Consider the following 22,097-nt stretch of genomic DNA (forward strand, 5'->3'; position numbering starts at 1 on the left):
AGTGGTGGTGGCATGAAGGCAGGTTGAGATTGGTGGGGTAGTCCCCACTCACCCCCATGGACCAGACCTCTCACTTATTTGCCATGAGCTGCTGGAGAAGGGCAGGATGCATCCTTTTTGTCTCCCTCTCTTATATAGCACCAGCACTCATAGACATCCAATGAATCGGAAGGTTGGGAGATTGAGAGCAAACAAATTATTCAATCATGAAATTCATAGTTACTTCCCCCAAATGCCTGTTGCTGGCGACCAGTGCCTGGCAAGGCCCATTGCTTTCATGCCCTGCTTGTGAGCTAATCAGCAATGTCTGATAGGCCACTGTGTTGCAGGACTAGATGGGAGTTTGGACTAACCCAGCAGGGCTGTTCTTAGCAAAGGTCAAGCCGAACTCATCCCCGAAATGCAAGTGACTCATGTTGCAGTTTGAAACCAAATCTGTGATTTGGTGTAAACATAATTTTCCGGCTCTGTCCCTGCCCCTTGAACCATGTAGAGATCCTGGGAACTTTCTTCCCCTTATAATTATAAAAATGATAGTGATTTATTCTTCCCTAAGCTCAAGAGAGAGCTCTGGCAATTGCCCAAACATCAGAAGCCAAGGAAGCCTGAGGTTATACATATCACACTGTGCTGGAGGGCGTTGACTTGTTCTGATTAACTGGCTGTGGGCGAGAAAGGAGAAGTCAAAATAGAGGTGTAGGAGGCCAAGCCAGAATGACCTCCCTGCTGGGGCTTCTGCTGCTACCTCTGCTTCTAATGTCCCATCAAGTCTTGACGCGCAGCGTAAATTAATAATGCAGAGTTTTAAAGAATAAAAGCTTTACTAAGTTAAAATAAACTTCTTCATAAACAACATGGTTCCTAACAGTTTGACACTCAGATTACATACTGACTCTGCTCACATCTGAAGCAGACAGACTCTGATTTCTTACAGAGAGGACAAAAGAGAAACTGGCTACTTTGTCACATGTCAGAGTCACCCAACAGTTAGCAGTTAGGCCTGAATAACTTTAGTAGGCCCAAATGACTGTGCAGTCCCAGCACTTCCCAGCCTGCTTTGCTGCTTCTGCTCTCATGTGTCTTTGTCACATGACAAGTCTGTGGGAAGCTGAAAGCAAAGTGCTCCTTAAATTTGATGAGGGAAGAAAATGAAGCACAGAGTTACTTGTGGCCTGGAGATTTCCTCATTAGCGGAATCATATCTCCAAGAAGCTTTGCTGAGCAACTTCCATATAACTTTCCTCAGCCCCCAGTAACCAAGTTTAAAGTGTAAATAATTAAACACATCATGGATATCATGCTTCTCCACCACCGCTTCAATGGTTCCCTTTCACAGGGAAATAGGTCTTATTTAGGGATAGGGAGACAGTGGCCCTTCAGGCGCTGCTGGGCTCTGGCTCCTATCATCCTGACCACTGTTTGTGGAGGCCGAGGCTGAGGGGAGTTTCTAATCTCTTTTCCTTTTGCTCCTTTTGGTCTTCAAATAAAAACATCTTGGAGGTCCCGGGCCACAGGGAGGTTGGGCTGGCCTCAACCAGAGCCAGGGCTTTTTCGGCTGTGGCCCCGATCTGGTGGAACGCTCTGTCACAAGAGACTAGGGCCCTGCGGGAGTTGACATCTTTCCGCAGGGCCTGCAAGACAGAGCTGTTCCACCAGGCCTTTGGCCAAGGCACAGTCTGACCCCCTCCTTTGGTAATCCTCACAGAATTCTAGCTCAATGGTTGCCATTAATTTGATAAGAAATGATTTTAAATTAAATGATTTTAGAATGCTGTCCTACTTTTATTGTTGTTAGCCACTCTGAGCCTGGCTTCGGCTGGGGTGGGCGGGGTATAAATAAATTATTATTATTATTATTATTATTATTATTATTATTATTATTATTATTATTATCTATGTCTTTTTAAATTATAAGCTTGAGGACATATGCTGTTTTAGGAATGATATTTGTAAGCTGCAGTGGGAGTTTAGCCAAAGAGCAAGATCAGGACGCTATAAATAAACTGAGGCCTTTGTACAGTTGTAGAATTGTAGAGTTGAATGTCCCCACCCCTCTGAATCTTGAGTGGAAACACAGGTTGTTGTTGGAATTAAAAAATAATCTGGATCCCAGATAGTATTTTCCTGAGGGCTGCAGTAAACTCCACAAATATTATTATTATCATTATTTATTGAATTTATATACCACCCTCTACCGGGAGGTGTCAGGGTGGTTCACAGAACAAAATCAAAGTATAAATATGAAACCACAAAATACATAATCAAAAAACAATGCCCCAATAACCCTGCCCCCTCCCCACTGCATAGGCAAGCAGTTTCCTCTCACTGCAATTCCAGCTAACCATGTGTATGGTGATAAAAAGGTCCAAAAGCATCATCGTCAAAGTTCCCTTAGCTCACTTGTGATGCGGAGGAGATAGATAATTCACAATGAGACCTCTTAAAGTTTCTGATTCCCCATTCTTCACTAATAGCAATTGTGGAGTTGCCATTGTTGCTTAAAATTATTCCTCTTCGATCTTGAGTTAGACGGCATATTAGTCATAGCTGAATTTCCTAAGCTGCTTAAGACATTGTCAACTGTTGGAATGAAATTACTTGGCTTTAGTAAAGATGTTTAAAGAATTATAAAAGAATATTATGGTTATGAGAAGTTGGTAAGGACAAGATCTAAGTTTAAGTTTCAAGGTTTATTTTTTTTATATAGAAAGATAAGATTAAAACAGTTTAAGGTAATGTAATGACAGAATATTATGAAATATGGAAAGGATTTGCTGGGATAATTAATAACTAGGATACAAAGAAAGGGAGGAGGAGGAGGTCAAAGAAAGAAGGTAATGACAGTTGAGGATTTGAGAATAATGAATTTGTTTTTAAATGTTCTTAAATATTTTATGCATATTTTTGTTTTTTTCTGTTTCTTTTTCTTATTTTTGAATTTGTATTTGTATTGTTGGAAGGGTTTTTTTCTTTTTCTACTTTGTTAACTATTTTTATTTTGTACTTTCTTCTTTTTTATTTTTATTTTGTAAAATTTTGAAAATTTCAATAAATATCTTATAAAAAAAGACATTGTCAACTGAATTGCTACAGTAGAAAATGAACTTAGCTAAATTAGAAGAAAAGGGACATTATACTAGGTACATGAAGGACATAGATAAAAGGTCATATGGAAATCTGCAACTTTCATATGGAAATATTTCTGGCACATGAGTTTTGATGAGAATCAAAAGTACAAGACTAGGAGAAAACTTAGTACATGGAAGGACATGACTGAAACTTGATATCAGGTAGTCTGAAACGAGCTAAGCCAGACACCTCAGTTTGATTAATTATTATTATTAATAATAAGTAAATTTCTATAGCGCCCATTGGCCATAGATGTCAGGGTGGTTCACAACATAAAAAGACAATGTAAAAAAGACAAAATACATAATAAAAAAGAACACAAACTAACCAATAATGCCTCCACCAGAAGACATTTAAAAGGGCCTTGGATGTCAATCAGCCAAAGGCCTGTTTAAAAAGGAACATTTCGCTTGGCACCTAAAGGTGTACAATGAAGGTACCAGCCGTACCTCCCTGGAAAGCATTCCACAAATTGTGTCCTTGAGGAATCCCCTGGAATCTTTGTGAATCCTCTAAGCCCCTCACCCTTGTCCACTCGGTTATGAGGTAGTGAGGGCGATCACCTTTAATCCCTTGAAAATAACATGGAACTGAGGAAGGAGGTTGGAAAGAATTATGCTCTTCCCCACTTCCTCTTACAGCTTCGGATTGTGGTTCGAGGACCCGACCCCGGTGAAGTGAAATGAAGACACAAGGACACGTGATATAAGGTTAATGGGCTAGGAAAAGGCCACAACTTTATTGGTTACAGCATTTGAAAAGGTATTGGCTTAGGCATTGGATCGAAATAAGTGGGTTCTTCACCAGTAAGTGGAGCCTGTCGATGCTAATCCGACTATAGGCTCACCCCTGCTGTCACCGAGGGTCGTGCCAAGGCCTCCCGCCAAGCAGGCATCGGACGGAATACACGACCCCCAGATTCCTTTAACGGAATACCCCTAAAAATTGAAGGCATAGGCGATGGCCACACCTAGCACTTCCACACAGCGCAACACATTATTCCAATGCCTAACCTACCCACCAATACCACAAAAGTTGTGACGATTGCTACGAGGTAGGCGAAAAAACCAATTAGCCTAGTGCCAAATGGAAAAACTCCTACCAGGCCCCCCAGCCAACCAGGGCGACCAACCTAAGGTCCATAGCAAGGCCGAAAAACCTGAGCCCTAACTAAAGGGAGTGGAGGGTGGGTGACTCGCGAGGGGCGAAGGAAGGAAGAATGAGGCCGGAGGAAGGCTGGCGCTGCAGCAAAATGCTGCTGAACACGCCCCCACCGTGGCCCCCGGTTGGATGGCCACCGAGGGGGCGTGAGCGCCAGCCAAGTGAGTGGGCAGCAGGGGGCCACGCCCCCTGCTAGCCGGAGCTCGAGCCCCGACCACAACCCCTCCCCTCCCCTTCGGGGAGGAGAGTCTTTGTGGTTCGAGGACCCGACCCCGGTGAAGTGAAATGAAGACACAAGGACACGTGATATAAGGTTAATGGGCTAGGAAAAGGCCACAACTTTATTGGTTACAGCATTTGAAAAGGTATTGGCTTAGGCATTGGATCGAAATAAGTGGGTTCTTCACCAGTAAGTGGAGCCTGTCGATGCTAATCCGACTATAGGCTCACCCCTGCTGTCACCGAGGGTCGTGCCAAGGCCTCCCGCCAAGCAGGCATCGGACGGAATACACGACCCCCAGATTCCTTTAACGGAATACCCCTAAAAATTGAAGGCATAGGCGATGGCCACACCTAGCACTTCCACACAGCGCAACACATTATTCCAATGCCTAACCGCCACCCGAGCTAAAGGCTCGCCGCCAATACCCTCAAAGCTGCAACCAATCCCAGATGTTTTTAATGACACTAGCTAACCAGAAGTCATTCCCCAGATCTGATAGGTGGACACCGTCATCCCGGTATAAAGCTTTGTCGCTAATCCGGATACGGTCATGGTAAATCACTCGGCCATCCATAAAGCGCACCCAACGGGCTACCGCCCGATTTACGAGTTTCCTGGTTCTTTCAATGGCCATACAGTCCTGCGCACCGCGCCACACAGTTCTTTTCAAGAAGGAGGACCAGCACACTGTCGTTCTGGGACACAGGGCTGCAAATGCATTCAAGTCTCTTTTTATGCTCGACAGCAAGTCCACACTCCTTTTGTTGCCGAGGTCATTCTCCCCTAAATGAATCACCAGGATGTCGGGAGAGCCGAGCTTGGCTATTTTCTCCCACAGCAAAGGCATCAGTTCTTCCCAACGCATGCCTCTTCTCGAAATCCAGGAAACTCGAACATCACGTGGCAGACCAAGGTTGGGTGCCAGGCCGCAGCTCACCGCTCGCACGCGGGCCCAATGAACAATGCTGTGACCGCAAATCCACACGTTTCTTCCGGGCATAGCTGGGAATAAAGATAGAACAAAAGGAAGGGTAAGCAAACTAAGGGGTAGGCGCAAGGTTGCGAATATACGACTTATAAACATTGGATTTCCACCGGCCCAACTCTTTTATCCTTTCTGCCGGCAACCCCAGGTGCGCGGCCGTGGTGGCGGCCCCGATCCTGAACGAATGTGCAGCATACTCATGGGGGGGGTAGGCCGCAAGCCTCAATAGCCTTGCGCATTACTCTAGTGAATTGGTACCTCAACAGGGGCGACCCATCCTCGTGTATCAAGAATGGTCCCGGGACGGCTGGTCTAAGGCGGAGAAACCGCCTCGTGTCCTTCACCGGACATGGGCCCTGCTGGGCCGACGCCGTGAGCTTGAGCAGGACACCCTTGCCAGTCTGATCGGTCTTGGACTGACGCACTAGTACTGACACAGCAGATTCGGATAGCTGTACATCCTCGCACAGGAGGCCGCGAGTTAAACCCCGCGCACTAGCTTCACACACAACCTCACCAACTCTGAGCGCACCAAAAAAGGCTATAGCGTAAGCCGCAGAAAAGAGCCGTGCCTCAAACTTAGACCAGCAAATTGTCCTGAGCTTTACGCGTATCTGAGATAGCAATCCATAAGAAATAGGCTTACGACCAACGGTCCTGGGCGGTTGCAACCTGCCCCAACCCTCAATGGCTCTACGGATCAGAAAATCACTACATGGGTCTTGCGCAAACGTCGCCTTTGAAAAGAAGCTGATGGCTGCTACGTGGATCTTTAAGGTTTTCGTAGCACGTCCGAGATCATCCAGATGGGACAGGTACTGCAGGACGTCATCAGTGGTGGGGGGTGTGTTATGTGACAGCCCAGACAACCCAAACCTGAAACCCAGGAAATCACACCAGGCCTTCTTATAGGACCTGAGCGTGGAAGGTGCCACGGACGCTAATACTCCCTGTATCACTTTGCGTCTCCAACGTTCCACAGGTACTCCGGAAAGGGTTCGGGCAACAGTTGTGCTCCAGGTGCGAGCGACCGGAAACGAGGAATCTGGAATCGAGACAAGGCGTCGGCTATATCATTATTGGCACCTGGTACGAATTTGGCTGAAAATAAGATATTGTACTCAAGGCAACGGAGGACGAACGCCCGCAGGAGAGAGGAGACCCTCGCAGACCGCGATGACTGCCTGGCAAGAATGTTCACCACCGCCAGGTTGTCGGTCCTGAAGCACACTCGGTGATCTCGGAACTCCTCGGTCCAGATGTGCACGGCCACTACTATTGGAAAGAACTCGAGAAAGGTGAGATCCCGCGTGATGGCCTGACCCTGCCATGCTGAAGGCCAGCGTTGTGCGCACCAGCGCCCTTTGAAATACAAACCGAAACCTAAAGACCCTGCTGCATCCGATTGAACCTGAAAGTCAGATGATAGATTCAAAACATCCTGCCAAAGAGAGACCCCGTTATATTTCCCCAAAAAGGCTGTCCACACCTCGAGATCTGCTTTGGCCGACCTGGGGAGGCGAACCCTGTGGAGGGGGTGTTTCAGACCGACTGACAATCTGGCAAGGCGGGCACAGAAGGGGCGTCCGGGGGACACCACCCTGCACGTGAAGTTAAAGTGGCCCAATAGAGATTGAATTTGCCTAAGGGTGATCTTTCTAAGCTTAAGGGTGTCCTGAATTAGTTGTTTAAGGGCTTCGATCTTTTCAACAGGTAAGCGGGATGACTGGGCCACTGTATCCAGCTCAATACCAAGGTAAGTCAGGCGCGTGGCTGGTCCCTCTGTTTTCTCCGCAGCAAGAGGGACCCCAAGGTCCTCGGCCAGGGCTGAGAAGGCCTCCAGCAAGGAGGCGCACTCCCCCGAGTTGGCACCTCCCACGAAAAGAAAATCATCCAGGTAATGTGTGACCCCAATGGTATTCGCCCTGAAACGCAGGGCCCAGTCCAAGAACGTGCTGAAGGCTTCGAATGCCGAACAGGCAACAGCGCAGCCCATTGGCATGGCCCTGTCAACATAGTATTTTCCCTGAAACTTAAAACCCAGGAGCCGGAAATCAGCGGGATGTACTGGCAAGAGGCGGAAGGCCGATTCGATATCACACTTTGCCAACAACGCCCCGGGGCCGAAACTGCGGATCAACTTAACTGCCTGATCGAAGGTGGCATATTTGACTGTGCATAACTCAGGCGGGATGGCATCGTTGACCGAGCCACCCTTTGGAAAGGACAGATTGTGAATGAGCCTAAACTCACCGGGGGTCTTCTTGGGCACAATGCCTAGTGGAGATATGTGCAAATTTGGTATGGGGGGACTATCGAAGGGGCCTGCAACCCTGCCCGCGCTGACCTCTTTTGCTATCTTTCTTTCGGCAACTTCCGGTCTCTCTCTAACTGATTTTTGATTGGGTGAATCTTTTGCAATTAAGGAACCCGCTATGGGAATGCGAAATCCACTGGAAAAACCTTCCCTGAGGTAGGAGGCTGCGACCTTATCCGGGTAAAGAGACAGAAGGTTGCAAAGGGGGACGAGCTTAATAGGGGAAAAGGCCAATCCCAAGACTACTTCACCGTCTGTTCCCTGCTGCGGGGGCCCCCCTGGAACTGGGATGATGGAACCCCCGGCCTCCACGAAAGGGCTGCTTCCCCCCTTTTAAGCAGGATGTAACAGGGTGACCCCCGGCGCATCTTTCGCATTCATGTGTGAATTTACAAGATGGCCTTTGGCAAAACCCTTTGTTGTACTCCCAGCACACCCGACGCTTAAAATCCTTCCTTTGGTCACTTCTGGTCGACCGATATGGGTCGACTGGCCTCTTTTCCACGTACGGACCGACAGCCACTGACCATATTCCATTCTCAATCTGATCCCAGCATGCTAACGGGTTCCTGGACGCCTTCCTTCTGAATTTCTTGTCATAGCTTATGGCCGCCGCCTCCCCCGAAAGGGCACAGGCCGTGCGAATATGTGAAAGGTAGGCAACAAGGTGAACCGCCCGCTTTGGGTAAGCAGCGACAATTGTCCCCATAAAGGCTTGAAAACCATCAAGCCAATTTTCGAATGTCCTAGGCACAGAAGGGTACTTGCTCTTTCTCTTACCATGCGAGGGCCTCTTTTCACCCCTACCTAACTCCTCTGCTGGGGGCACTAATTTAAACATGTCAACAAACTCACCATTTAAGATTTTTGCTCGCAGTTTAGGGGATAGGTGATCACCCGGTATAACATCTGAGGTTGAGTAGATGGATGTGGTGGCATCTTTTACCAGAGCCCCATCCTTCCACTCCTGGGTCCCCCCAAACTTTTTACGATGGCAATTGGCCCTCCTTGACAGTGCCCAGTCCGGGAGTCCAGAGACTTCCTCGCCCTTCCCCCAATAGGAACCTAGGGACGCGTCACTGTCATACTCCGAAGAAGAAGTACCTGTATCATCATCTGAGTCCTCCTTCCGAGACCTGCTCTTCCGACATACATGCTTCTTCTTTTCGCGCCTCTTCCCCGAAGGCTTCTCCACTGGCGCTGCAGCAACGGTGCCCTCCTCCTCCTGTTGCACGTCTTCAGCCGCCGACGAAGCCGCAGAATCGGGCGACTGGACCCTGGGCCGCTTGTCCTGTGAGCGATTAGAAGAGCTAGGGGCAGCAGGATTGTTATTGCGAATAGACTTAGAGGTAGCTTTCCCCCCCCCGCGCCCGAGATCCGGATGCCGAAGCCCGTGACTGGGACCTAGTCTGCACAGATTGTGTATAATTAAAGAGGGCGGCCGATGTACTAGGCAGTTCGTCCCATTGGGAAGATTGAGAACTCTCTGGGAACTCCTGGGTGTCCGGGATGACATCCGGGGAAGAGGGGGGACTGGGGTTCGCGTCCGGGAAGCGTTGTTCGTATTCATCTATAAAAGATCTAAAAGCGTTTAGGAAGTGGGAGACGGGAGGCCTTGTATTATTACCCCTGCCCTGTCGTCCCCGTGATGTGCTCTCTGCTGAGCTACGTGTGGCCACAGGCGCGCGCTTTCTCTTAGGAGCCATAAGGCGTGCCTTGCACACTACACATGCAAGGTGTTTGTTAGTGTGTGTGTGTGTGTGTGTGTGAGTGAGTGTGTGTGTATTAATTAATTAATATATGTATGTATATATCTTTTTGTTTTTTATTTATTTATTTATTTATATTTATTTTATTTTATATATATATGTTATAATAAGTTTTTTTTTTAAAACTCTTTATTTATTTATTTCTTTGTTTATATTGTATTTATTAACTATATCTATATATCTGTTTATAATGTATTTTTCTATTTATTAATTAATTAATTTCTTATTTGTTCTCTCTTACTATATAGTCTACTTAATACTACCCAGTATAGGTTGTGCCAAAATAACCAAATCAAAAACAAGCCAATAAATTCTCAATTTATCCAAGCCTTGTGATTATTATTGCTAATAAACAAATATATTCTACCAATTTGCCTGAGCTACCAGCAGGCAGTGGCTCAGTGGGCTGGTAACCACCGTATTGTAACTAGGCAGTAAATCAGGAATATATAACTCCCCCTTTGTGTGTTAGCCAGGTGAGGGCAGCAGCTGGGAGAAAAGCCGCTCCTACTAAATTTCAGTTAATAAAGCCAAGGTGAGGGCAGCGGCTAGGAGAAAAGCCGCTCCTACTAGACTCCAGTTAATAAAGCCAAGACTGCTGCCAAGGTTCACTTCCTCAAACAAAAGAACAATAGCTGAGCAATCTACTGCCTGCCAAGGTACTATAGGTGGCTGCAAACTGCTGCCAAGCTTCCCTTCCTCACACAAAAGAACAAAAACTCAGGAATCCTCTGCCTGCCACAGGTGAGATAAGCTGCAAAAAACCCCCTGAAAATGTGCCTCTGGGGAACAATAGGCTTAACTATCGCTCGTTAGCATTTAAATTGTCCTGCAACAGAAGAGCTAGCCGACAACAATAGCTGTTCTTTAAGAGGCAACAGCAGAGGCGTTCCTATGGTAACCCAGCGGGGTCCCCAAGCAGACCAGGAAATAAGCAAACGCCCCTTCAAGAACAAAAAGGGGGGAGAAGGAAGGGGTACAGGGGCCAGAGGACACAGAAGGATTGAGTCTATGCCCACCAGGGGACACCCAATCAAAGACCCACAAACAGAGCAAAGGAGTGTGAGGAAGCAATAAACTTGCAGGGTTGGTAAGCTCGAAGGACAAAAGATGGAGGCCACAACCAAATCCGAGACACCAGCAACAAAGTACCAACTAGGCGGTACCACAAGCACCTACAAACCCCTAGAGCTCTCTTCCGGAAACCCACTACAGGTAGGAATAGGGCTCCAGCTGTGAGGCGGCAAAGGACGGCCGGCGGCAGCCACTACGTTCCTCCCACGTGGGCTGTAGCCCAGAGCAGGGAGATGCTTACCGCTGCGAAATCCGGGGAAAAAACGCAGGGGACGCTCACAGCAACACCTTTCAGTACACCACACACTACCGGGTTAAAGACCGAAAAAGCAGCAACGCAAATACTTCCCTGGCTTCTGAAGGCAGCAGTCTCCAGCTCTGCTGACTCGCGAGGGGCGAAGGAAGGAAGAATGAGGCCGGAGGAAGGCTGGCGCTGCAGCAAAATGCTGCTGAACACGCCCCCACCGTGGCCCCCGGTTGGATGGCCACCGAGGGGGCGTGAGCGCCAGCCAGGTGAGTGGGCAGCTGGGGGCCACGCCCCCTGCTAGCCGGAGCTCGAGCCCCGACCACAACCCCTCCCCTCCCCTTCGGGGAGGAGAGTCTCTATAAAATACCCAGTTGTTTTTAGGGGCCTAAAAAGGTTGGTAGACCCTGGTTAAGGAATGAAGACTGTAAAAGTGGGACTTAAAAGAGATGCATAAAATCATGGAGAAAGCGAAAATGAATAGGTTTTTCCTGAAAGATTATTACTCAAAGAGGCATCCATGGAAGAATCCACTTGGAGAATCTAGATAGAAAATAGGAAGCAATTTTTTGGATACTGTAGCCCAATGGAGAAATTCACTGACACAGGAAAGAAGGAAGAAGTACGCATGCACGGGACACGGGTGGCGCTGTGGGTTAAACCTCAGAGCCTAGGACTTTTATGATCAGAAGGTTGGCGGTTCAAATCCCAGCGACGGGGTGAGCTCCCGTTGCTGGGTCCCTGCTTCTGCCAACCTAGCAGTTCGAAAACACGTAAAAGTGCAAGTAGATAAATAGGTACCGCTCCGGCGGGAAGGTAAACGGCGTTTCCGTGCGCTGCTCTGGTTTGCCAGAAGCGGCTTAGTCATGCTGGCCACATGACCCCAAAGAAGTATGCCGGCTCCTTCGGCCAGTAAAGCGAGATGAGCGCCGCAACCCCAGAGTCGGCCACGACTGGACCTAACGGTCAGGGGGCCCTTTACCTTTACCTATGCATGAACACAAAAGCTCATACCAATAACAAACTTAGTTGGTCTCTAAGGTGCTACTGGAAGGAATTTTTAAAATATTGTTTCAGCTGCTAACTGAGACACTTTTAAAAGACACATGACTTCCAGGATCAGAAGCTGCATATCTCTGAATGTCAGTTGCTGGGATCAACTCTACTGCCATCAGCTTGGATGGATCCCAGAAATGTCTGATTGGCCACTGGGGGCAACAGGATACTGGACTGGATTAAGCTTTGATTTGAACCAGCAGCAGGAATCTTCTAATGCTCTTGTCAGCAGCAAAGTTCATGCTAAACTCTCACTCACCACGTGACCCATGTCAAACTTTGGAGCAGCAACTTTGTTTCCTCCCAAACATGTTTATCTCCAACTCTGCTCCTGCCCCTCAGGCCACACAGAGACTTCAGGTTGTTGCAGAGATGAACTTCCTTCCCCTTATAATTATCAACATCATAGTGATTTATTCTGCCTTGTTCCTGAGGGAAAATAAGATCACCTGTGTCAGAGACAGACTGAGTCATGATTGAGAGTAAGGGGGGTGGGATACATCTGTGTGAGGTTTAATGGCTCTGAAGCTATCGCTGAGCACTACCCATATTGGATAATTAAGAGTTTTTTGGCTTCTTCTGACATAGCTGGCTATGGGAGAGAGAGGAACACTCACAAGAGAGGTTTAGCAGTCAGTCAGAATGAGATCCCAGATGCTGATGCTGCTCATTTTGCTTGAATCCTGTAGAAACCTGAAGGCAAAATGTCCCTTGAATCCAATCCGGGAAGGAATCAAAGCACAGAATTATTTCCAGACTGGCGACTTCCTCATTGGTGGGATAATATCTCCAAATTTGTTTGGTCTGCAGCTTCCATACATCTTTTCACAGCCCCCATCAACCAGGTTTAAACAAGAGTAAGTAATTATATGCAGAAGGGCGTCACGTTTTTCTCCTGCACCCCAATGGCTCCTGTTTACTAGGGAAATAGTCTCCATTTTAGGGTGAGGACTCTATGGTCTTCCAGATATTGCGGGACTGCAGCTCCCATCACCCCTGATCACTGGCCATGCTGGCGGGGCTGAAGGGAACTTGAGTTTCACACCAGCTAGTGGGTTGCATGTTCCCAGACGTGCTCTATTTTTACCGTCTGTGCTGCTGTGTTGCTTGCTGAAGAACACAAGTGTATAAATGAACCTGATCAGACCTCAAAATAATTCACTGAATGATCACACCTGCATTCATGAGATGAGTGGGACACTGGAGAAAATCCTACTTTGTGTTCCTGGTATGCAGGTGTATGGGAAATAGCATTTTTAAGCATGTGCTTGTTCTTTACAGATCACATTAAGAAGCCAGCACAGTTATTGCAACCCCCTATAACACATGTATCTCTATGGAGAGGACTAATTAACCAGTGAGCCTATTATGTATGTACCTTAAGGTTACTTCCAATAACATATACTCTAAGTGTTGTGTTTGCTGTTCTTGTTAAGTTTATAGTGTTACTGTTGAAAACCAAAACAAAACATATTTAAACAAACAAAACAGAGGTCTTTTGTGCTGATATTTGGGAGGGCATTTGATTCCATCCTTTCCCCTGCCTGAAATAACCTCCCAGAAGATATCAGCAGAATTAGTGTCTGCGACTGCCATTGCAATGAGATTGAACAGTTCCCAGAGGGAGAAATATGAATGACAAGGAAACTATCCTCCTGGATGAAATGTTAGTTTAAGTAGACTGAAGAAAATACACCCTTCTGATTGTTTGTTTTGCTGAAAGACTGGTTGAAACTGACCTTTCTTAAATAACAGCCCAATCCTAATCATGCCTATTGAAGATAAGCCATACCAATCAAATAGAGCTTCTAAACAGACTTAGCTCTCCATTGCAGTTGGCTCTTTATGCAACTCCTTGGAAGCAGCCAATACGAACCTTAGCAGTCATGTCCCCATATCTCTCACACATTCGGAACGAAGAATGTCTTCTTCATTTTCGTTCTTTGAAGATGTTTGCTTCTCCTCTTGAGAAATCCCTATATTTTAATTCTTAGGTGGCGAATGGATTTTCATCTTGTAAGAAGGATATGTCTCTTTTTAAAGGAAATTCCAGTGATTTCCACTCACACACATAGTCTTCCTGCTATGTGTGTATGGCAGCCCTAATGCAGACCATGGTTTAGGGAATCAAATACTATTTATTTTCAATAAGTGGTGAATGGTTTGACACTTTTTATTTGATTGATTTCTTACAGATTGCCATTTAGGTTCTACTGGCACATCTTGTCCTTCTTGTTCACCATCCAAGAGATCAACCGGGATCCCAGGCTCTTACCCAACATCACATTGGGCTACAGCCTCTATGAGAACTATTACAATGCAAGGATCACTTCTGATGCCATGCTAGACCTGCTTGCAGGTGGGGAAATCAATATTCCAAACTATCGCTGTGGAAAATGGAATAATATCTTGGCTGTTCTTGAAGGAGCCAATTCCATCATCTCCAAAGTGATTTCAACCACGTCAGGCATGTACAAAATCCCACAGGTATGAAGGGTGGGGCATGGAGGGACACAAAAGAGGTTCAGCAGGAATATAAATTCTCATTATTGTCAGCAAAAAGAGGCACCAAAGAGGGAGAAAATCCTGAGCTATGTTAAGCTAGATAGCACAGTTGGTTAGAGTGTGGTGCTGCCAACGTCAAGGTTGCAGAACAAGATGAACCTCAGGGTCACTTCCAACTCTACGATTCTATGGTTTTTCAACACGGAGACTTTGCTACGGTTGCAACTGCCCAAAGTTTCAAAGTAAAACTATCAGCCCCAAGCAGCAAAATAAACTAAACTAGCAAAATATTTGTTAGGTATTAAATATTTCAGGCTAATCCTGTACTTTGCTCTGAAAATGAAACACTATACTTTTTCTTCCCCACTCCAGATCAGTTATGGCTTTGTATCTGGGGTTGTTGATGAGAACACCAAAGTCCCTTTTGTCTACCGTACGGTCCCCAATGAAGAAGTTCAGTACACAGGGATTGTAAAGTTCCTCCAGCATTTTGGATGGACGTGGATCGGCCTCTTTACTCCAGAGAATGAGAATGGAGAAAGGTTCTTGAGTGCCTTGACATCTCTGATGGCCAGCAATGGAATTTGTGTTGCCTTTTCAGTAACAATACCAGACAGGAATGAACCGGGGAGGTTCACACTAAGTGAATTAATTGCCCTACGGAGACAGACCAATGTATGCCTTTACTATTTAAACAGTCATTTAGCACTGCGTACCCTCATGACACAAGAAGAAGTACTTTGGAAACAAGAACTTGGGTCAAAAGTATGGCTCACAACAGCTTTTCAAGACATTGACATCAATTTGCTTTACGGTCCCAAGTACTTGAAGTATATCCATGGTTCATTCTCCTTTGTAATGAAGACCAAAATAAGGAGCAAACGTGACTGCTGTAAATCAGAGTCCCATCTTTTTAATCTGTTTTGGCAAAAAGCATTTAGTTGTTCATACTCAAAGCACGTCCTCGCTGTGAGAGGTTGGACAAGATGCAGAGATGTGGAGAATCCAGAGGTGCCGTCTGAAGAGGAGCTGCAGACTGTTCTGTCTCAAGACAGCCACAGAACATACTTCAGTGTCCAAATCATGGCACATGCTTTAAATCTTGCCTGTTCATCCACATCAAAGCAGATGATGGCGGGTGGAGGAGACCAGTTGGCATGTCAAAGGCTACAGCCATGGCAGGTATTTCCTTTCATTTTCTAGAAATCGAAGTTCTTTCTACCAACTGTACAATAATCCAGCTCCTGGATATATAGTGTATTTCGTAAAATATCAAGGTGGTCTACTGCAATAAAAAACATCAGACCATATAATAAAACCATAAGAAGCCAAAACAAGGTAAAAACAGACGTCCCTCCACCTGGAGGGTGTCTGTTTAGTCTTGCCAGTAGGAGAAGTTGTGGCACAACAGGAGTTTTGAGTTCCAAGGAAGCAGGGATGAGGCATCTAAAATGCTTTCTAAGTTCGGGTGTTAAGTCCTCTGTAGATTCCAATGAGGCCAGGTATGCCAGGACTTTGGAGCTCAAAGGAGAAGGGATGAGATGTCCAAAATGCTTTGAAATGCTGGTGTTTTCCCTGTCATTCCAGCTTCACCCTTTCTTAAGAGAAACCCGGTTGTTGAACACTTCCATGGGTGGACTGTATTTGAGTGAGAATGGGGAGCTGCCAATCATGTTTGATATTGAGAATTGGGTGGTGCTTCCAAATGAGTCTTGTGTTAGAGTGAAAATTGGGAGGATAGAGAGAGAGGCATCTACTGACTTCAAGCTCACCATTAACCCAGAAGCTATTGTGTGGCCCAAGAGGTTCAACCAGGTAAGAGCCCCTTTATTCCACATGATACACATGAAGATCTAGTAATCTGTTGAATATTTCCAAGAGGAATTCAAGTATAATCTTTTGGGAGTTTGGCTGATGCTTTCGTTATAATTAATTAAGCAAATTATTAAATGTGCATAACACTCTTCATGTGCAGATACACACACATGTATGTATGTATGTATCTATGTTTGTATGTATGTATGTATGTAATTTTTTCATTTATTGTGGGAGCCTTTTTTGTGGAACCTGTTTGAGCTGCACAATATGGTCCATGGTAAATCCAGCAACAGAAAAATTCCTATGGTACCCGCCTTCCCTGGATGCCCTAAGCATGTACTTATTTTGCTTAATGGTAAATCCAGCCCGGCTCTGCAAGATCTCATGAGAACATCGCAGAGCCCACGCAAGAGCATCCTGGAGCCCAGTGAGCAATCCAGAGAGCTTGGGAGTAAGGCTGCTTGGCATGCCAGTTCCGGAAGGTCAGGGTGGTTGTGCAGGAGCCGTTCCAAGGGCCGAATTCGAGTACAGTGGAATTTTGGTTCTTTAACTTAATCCATTCCGGAAGTCTGCTCAACTCCCCAAACTGTTCGAAAACCAAGGAACGGCTTCCAATTGGCTGCGGGAGCTTCCTGCACTCAATTGAAAGCCACAATTCAAAGTGTTGGTGCTGACCTGTAAAGACCTAAACCGCCTCAGCCCAATATATTTGAAGGAGCGTCTCCAACCCCATTGTTCAGCCCGGATATTGATGTCCAGCTCCGAGGGCCTTCTGGTGGTTCCCGCTCTGCAAGAAGTGAGGTTACAGGGAACAAGGCAGAGGGCCTTCTCAGTAGTGGGGCCTGCCCTGTGGAACGCCCTCCCATCAGATGTCAAGGAAATAAACAACTTCCTAACTTTTATAAGACATCTGAAGGCAGCCAAGTTTAGGGAAGTTCTTAATGATTCATATTTTAATGTATTCCTAATCTTTTGTTGGAAGCCGCCCAGAGTGGCTGGGGAAACCCAGCCAGATGGGTGTGGTATAAATAAACTATTATTGTTATTGTTAAAAAAGCAAACACAGAAGGGAGGTTTCCGTTCTGCATCAACCATAGGAGCCAACTCCTAGGAAAGTTGATGGGCATTGATTATGTGTTGTGTGGCTTACCTGGACACCCACAATATTTTATTCAAGTTGGCACCCCTGACATCAAGGGTGCTTGCTTGTGGGACTGGCGACCCTGAAGGGTTCTTTCCAGACTCTCTGAGTGTGTTCCATATGCACAAGTATTGCTGACACTTCCCCTTTAATGTGCCATCTGTTCTTTATGGCTAGACTGTGCCTCATGCCAGGTGTACCAAAAGGTGTCGCCCAGGATATGCCAAGGTGGTTCAAGAAGACAAGCCGGTTTGCTGCTACGCTTGTGTTCCGTGTGGGGAAGGGACCATATCTACACAGGAAGGTGGGTGAAGCCACAGGAGATGGAATTGGTTGGGAGAATATGAATAGGGCAACATATTGGCTAGAAACTTTCTGTGAAGATTCTAAAGACATATTTGGATGCAGATCCTTTATTGATTTCTTCATTTTTAACCCCCTCCCAGGAAGTAATTTGAAAGAAATTACTTGCAGGAAGCAATCTCTGGGATGCAAATTGGGTTCAGCCTGCCCTGCCAATAAGGCACAGCTTTGGTTACTTTATACCATGCCTTCTAGGATCAGAGAACCAGAACCACCCTCACAAAAGTGAATTTAAATTGTCTTTAAAATTAATGAGAAATACCGAAAATTTCAATTCATTTAAAAGAGAGAAAGCATGAGGCACAATAATCAAAATAATTAGGTGAACATTCCATTCCACTGCATTGTAGAACAATTACAAATTATTGGATTTAAGCAGGACGTTATTGGATATCCCAGACAAGGAGTTTGAGAACAGCTGTAGCAGCTTGGAAGCAAAGAGTTCAAGGATATTAAAAATAAATAAATCATAAGTTGTGTGTCCTTGTTTCTCAGTTTGATACTTTTACATGGTTTGCATGTTTTGTGGTATTTTATTCATTTTGACTTGCTGTTTTTTATTGATTATACATTAGTAATTCTTTATTGTACATGGTAAGTGTTAGCTATTTATTATTTGCTGATATTAAATTTTACTGTTTACTATTCCTTAGTATTATTATTGAATATTATTGAATTTTGCTTAATTTGATATGTTGTTTATTTTAAAGTTATGCTTTTATTATGACTTTTTTGTGTGTATTACGTCTGTGATCTTTGCTGTCTATTTTGTTGTTTCTTCAGCTTGTAACCCTCCTTCTGCATAGCAATATAGAAAGGCAGTATACAAATTAAAAGCGAAATGAAATATGGAAATGAAGTAGTGTTACTGCCCGAAAACTATCGCATAAGGAAATGCACCAAAAAGCTTGCCTTTCTTACAATACATTCTCATTTTCTGATATCTCCCATATGAGTGCATTTCTCGACATGTAATAGAATATGTCTGTAAGCAAAGCCAAAGCCATTCCTTTTCTCCTCCTCAGATACAGAGCGTTGCACCAAATGTCCAGAAGAACAATATCCAAACAAGGACCGAGATCACTGCATTCCGAGGATTATCACCTTCCTATCATATAAACAATATTTGGGGATTCTTCTGACTTCTTTGGCTCTCTTCCTGTCCTTAACCACAGGCTTTGTTGTAGGGATCTTCATTAAATACAGGGAAACTCCCATAGTCAAAGCCAACAACAGGGACCTCTCCTACATCCTCCTTGTCTCCCTCCTGCTGTCCTTCTTGTCCTCCTTCCTCTTCATTGGCCGTCCCAGGAAAGTCACCTGCCTCCTTCGACAAACGGCCTTCAGCACCATCTTCTCAGTGGCTGTATCTTCTTTGCTGTCCAAAACCATCATGGTGGTGCTGGCCTTCCTGGCCACAAAGCCGGGGAACAGGGTGAGGAGATGGTTAGGGAAAGGTCTGGCCAACTCCATTGTCCTTTCCTGCTCCAGTGTCCAAATGGTCATTTGCATCATTTGGCTGGGTATCTCTCCCCCATTCCCAGACTCTGACAAGCATTCGCAGGCTGGAGAGATCATTCTACAATGCAATGAAGGGTCTGTTGCCATGTTTTATGCTGCCCTGGGTTACATGGGCTTCCTGGCCTCCATCTGCTTCACGGTGGCTTTCCTGGCCAGGAAGCTGCCTGGGGCCTTCAATGAAGCCAAGCTGATCACCTTCAGCATGCTGGTCTTCTGCAGCGTTTGGGTCTCCTTTGTGCCCACCTACCTGAGCACAAAGGGGAAATACATGGTAGCTGTGCAGATCTTCTCTATCTTGGCTTCCAGTGCTGGGCTTCTGGGCTGCATCTTCATTCCCAAATGCTACATTATTATGCTGAGGCCTGATCTGAACACAAAGGAACACCTGGCCACAAAAACTAAAGTTGTTGTCTGCTTCTTTACTTATTTATAACTGTTTTCCTCCACAGAGTTGCCTTGGGAATGAATTTATCTCCTTAGATAAAGTTTGCTCTTCATTTTTCATTCATCTTGTTTTGTTTTGTTTTTAAATCATATTTATTGAAATTTCCAGAACTCAAAAAAGAAAAGACAAAAGAAAAAGAAAAAATAAACCTTTACAATTAAAGCCTTACTTTCATTAACATCTTTTCAGGACTCCCCCATCCCCCTCCCTATTTGTATTCCCCTTTCATTAATTTAGTTCCACAAGTTCTTACTCCCAATTTAAAACTTATTTTGTTTAACCCATTATTCAAATTAGTTGTATAACCACTTTCCCCTTACATTCCACCATCCCTCATCATTAAAAGAAAAAATTTTCCCCCAAGGTCCACCCCAATTTCCTTCCACGAATTCCCTTTTTTTAGTAAAGATGTCCAAACAAGATAAAAAATATAAAAAAATTCAAAAAATAGTTGTACACCCTTTGGATTCCAAATCTCCCCCCTCCCTTCCCCGGTTTTGATTCCCCATGTCCATCAGTCTATCTACTGTCAGCCTGGAGATCTCACGTCCATAGCCAATTTTTTTCCCCCAGTTCCACCTTGCCGGGTTTTTTTTGTTTTTTTTTTAATAATGTTTAACTTCAGACGCCCAGTCTTAAATAGGCCCCTGACAGGCCTTTGGTTTTCCTTGGTCTTTCACAATAACATGGCTCCTCCCTTGTTCTTTCCAAGTCGTCATCAGTCCTTTGTTCTTTTTTCTCACTTTCTCAGGTTTCTTTTCCTGTTCCGCTGCAAAAACATTCTAATTCAAAAATTTAATACTTCTACAGGGGTTGTTGTTAGTTCAGGAACAAAAATTTGCGTCCAGTCCCTTCCGTTCTTCAATAGATATTTCTATTGTCTCCTTTAATATAGACACCTCTGTAGAAAAAATACTGTTTCGCTTTTGCAGCTTTCCCAGGAGATAACAAGTCCTGTGCGATTCCAAGAGTATTTTTCCACTTACGACCGTTCTTGTAATGTCCCGAAACCCCTCTAGGGGGATTATAGTAACTTTGTTTCCTCGAATCCAAAAGTCAAATTGTTATTCCTTATTTTCGACAATTTATATCCAAATTGTAACAAATCTAACCAGCAAAGTCCTCATAGCAAAGTTCTCTTTATATTCTCCAACTTTGACAGCTACTTTGACAGCTGTCAAAGTCTCTGTCTCTCTTCACCAGGCTCTCTCGCGGATCGCCCCGGTTCCCGGGGGGGTTGCACTTTCACTCTCACCATCCACTCTTCTCCTCCAGCACAGTTCTTATAATTTCGCATCGTGGAATTAATAATTTTTATCAATAAACAGAAGCAAGCTCCTTTTCCGACATTAGTTGCCAAATCCTTGTTTTAAAATGTCTACAATAGGGGGGGAGACTGACTTCCTTTTTGGATCTCCCCCGCTCGTGCCGAATCCGAATTTTTTTTTCCCCTCTCCTTTTAAGTCCGATTTCCAAATTACTCACGGGTTGTTGTTTATAGTCCAAATTTTCAATAGAAGAAGTCAGCGCTCTCTGACGAATGGCATGCGGCTTCGCTCAGCAGGGAAAGCAGAGGACTCATAGCACCACGCCACCCCTGTCCCCCGCTCCGTAGCCTTTAAAAAGGCTCCTTCGCGGGTCGGGGGGGCGCTAACGGTGCCCACCGAGTCAAACATGTCCATGGGCTCCGTGCCCATGGTTTTTGAGGGTCCCTGCGTCGCTGGCGCGGTAGGACCCAACCCCTGCCGAGCAGGCTCCCTCCGGAGCTCGGAGGGAGTCCGCCATTCGGCGATGGCGCCAACCCGGAAGTTCATTTTTCATTCATCTTGAATGATGAAAGGGAATCATTGAATCACATGCCTGGAGAATGTCTGGACTTACAACTTTTAGGGATAACCCTACCTGTAGAGTTACACGGAGTGCAGCCTCCCTCTTCATAAATAATTATCTTTCTCTACCATATCCAGTGTGTACTTTGAAATGACTCACTTTCCTTTCTTCCTGAATTCATAACCGAAGCCTAAAATATAACTTAGTGTAACTTCAAATTCTGCTTCTAATGAAGGAGGTGAGGACAGGTGACCCCACCTAGGCCTGAAATCTCCCCAGGGCTCAAGACTTCACCCCAAGCCTCAAAACCAAATTTCCCCTTTCTCTCTTCTAAAAATCCACAGCTTCAGCTTTTCTCTGCTCTTCTCTGCTTTCTCACAAGATGCTGCTGCATAGGCAAAACATTATTTTTATCAGCACGAGAGAGCTTCAAGAAGCTAATGAATAGACTCTATCAATGCCAAGAATAAGCAGGCCTGGGAACTGAGTCTTATCTCATCTAGTTGCAACACATCT

General features: G+C 45.4%; 1 protein-coding gene across 1 annotated transcript; it reads left to right on the top strand.

Moving 5' to 3' along the window:
- Window positions 1-12,600: 12,600 nt before the first annotated feature.
- Window positions 12,601-19,739, top strand: LOC310700946 (vomeronasal type-2 receptor 26-like; the record flags this gene model as incomplete). Its single annotated transcript, XM_083490903.1, has 6 exons — window positions 12,601-12,815; window positions 14,154-14,445; window positions 14,836-15,645; window positions 16,051-16,278; window positions 17,600-17,726; window positions 18,811-19,739. 6 exons carry the CDS (start codon window positions 12,601-12,603, stop codon window positions 19,737-19,739), a joined length of 2,601 nt encoding a protein of 866 aa, XP_083347029.1.
- Between the last annotated feature and the right edge of the window lie 2,358 nt (window positions 19,740-22,097).

The sequence above is a fragment of the Podarcis liolepis genome (genome assembly GCF_965112155.1).
Source record: "Podarcis liolepis genome assembly, chromosome: 2".
NCBI classification, from domain to species: domain Eukaryota; kingdom Metazoa; phylum Chordata; class Lepidosauria; order Squamata; family Lacertidae; genus Podarcis; species Podarcis liolepis.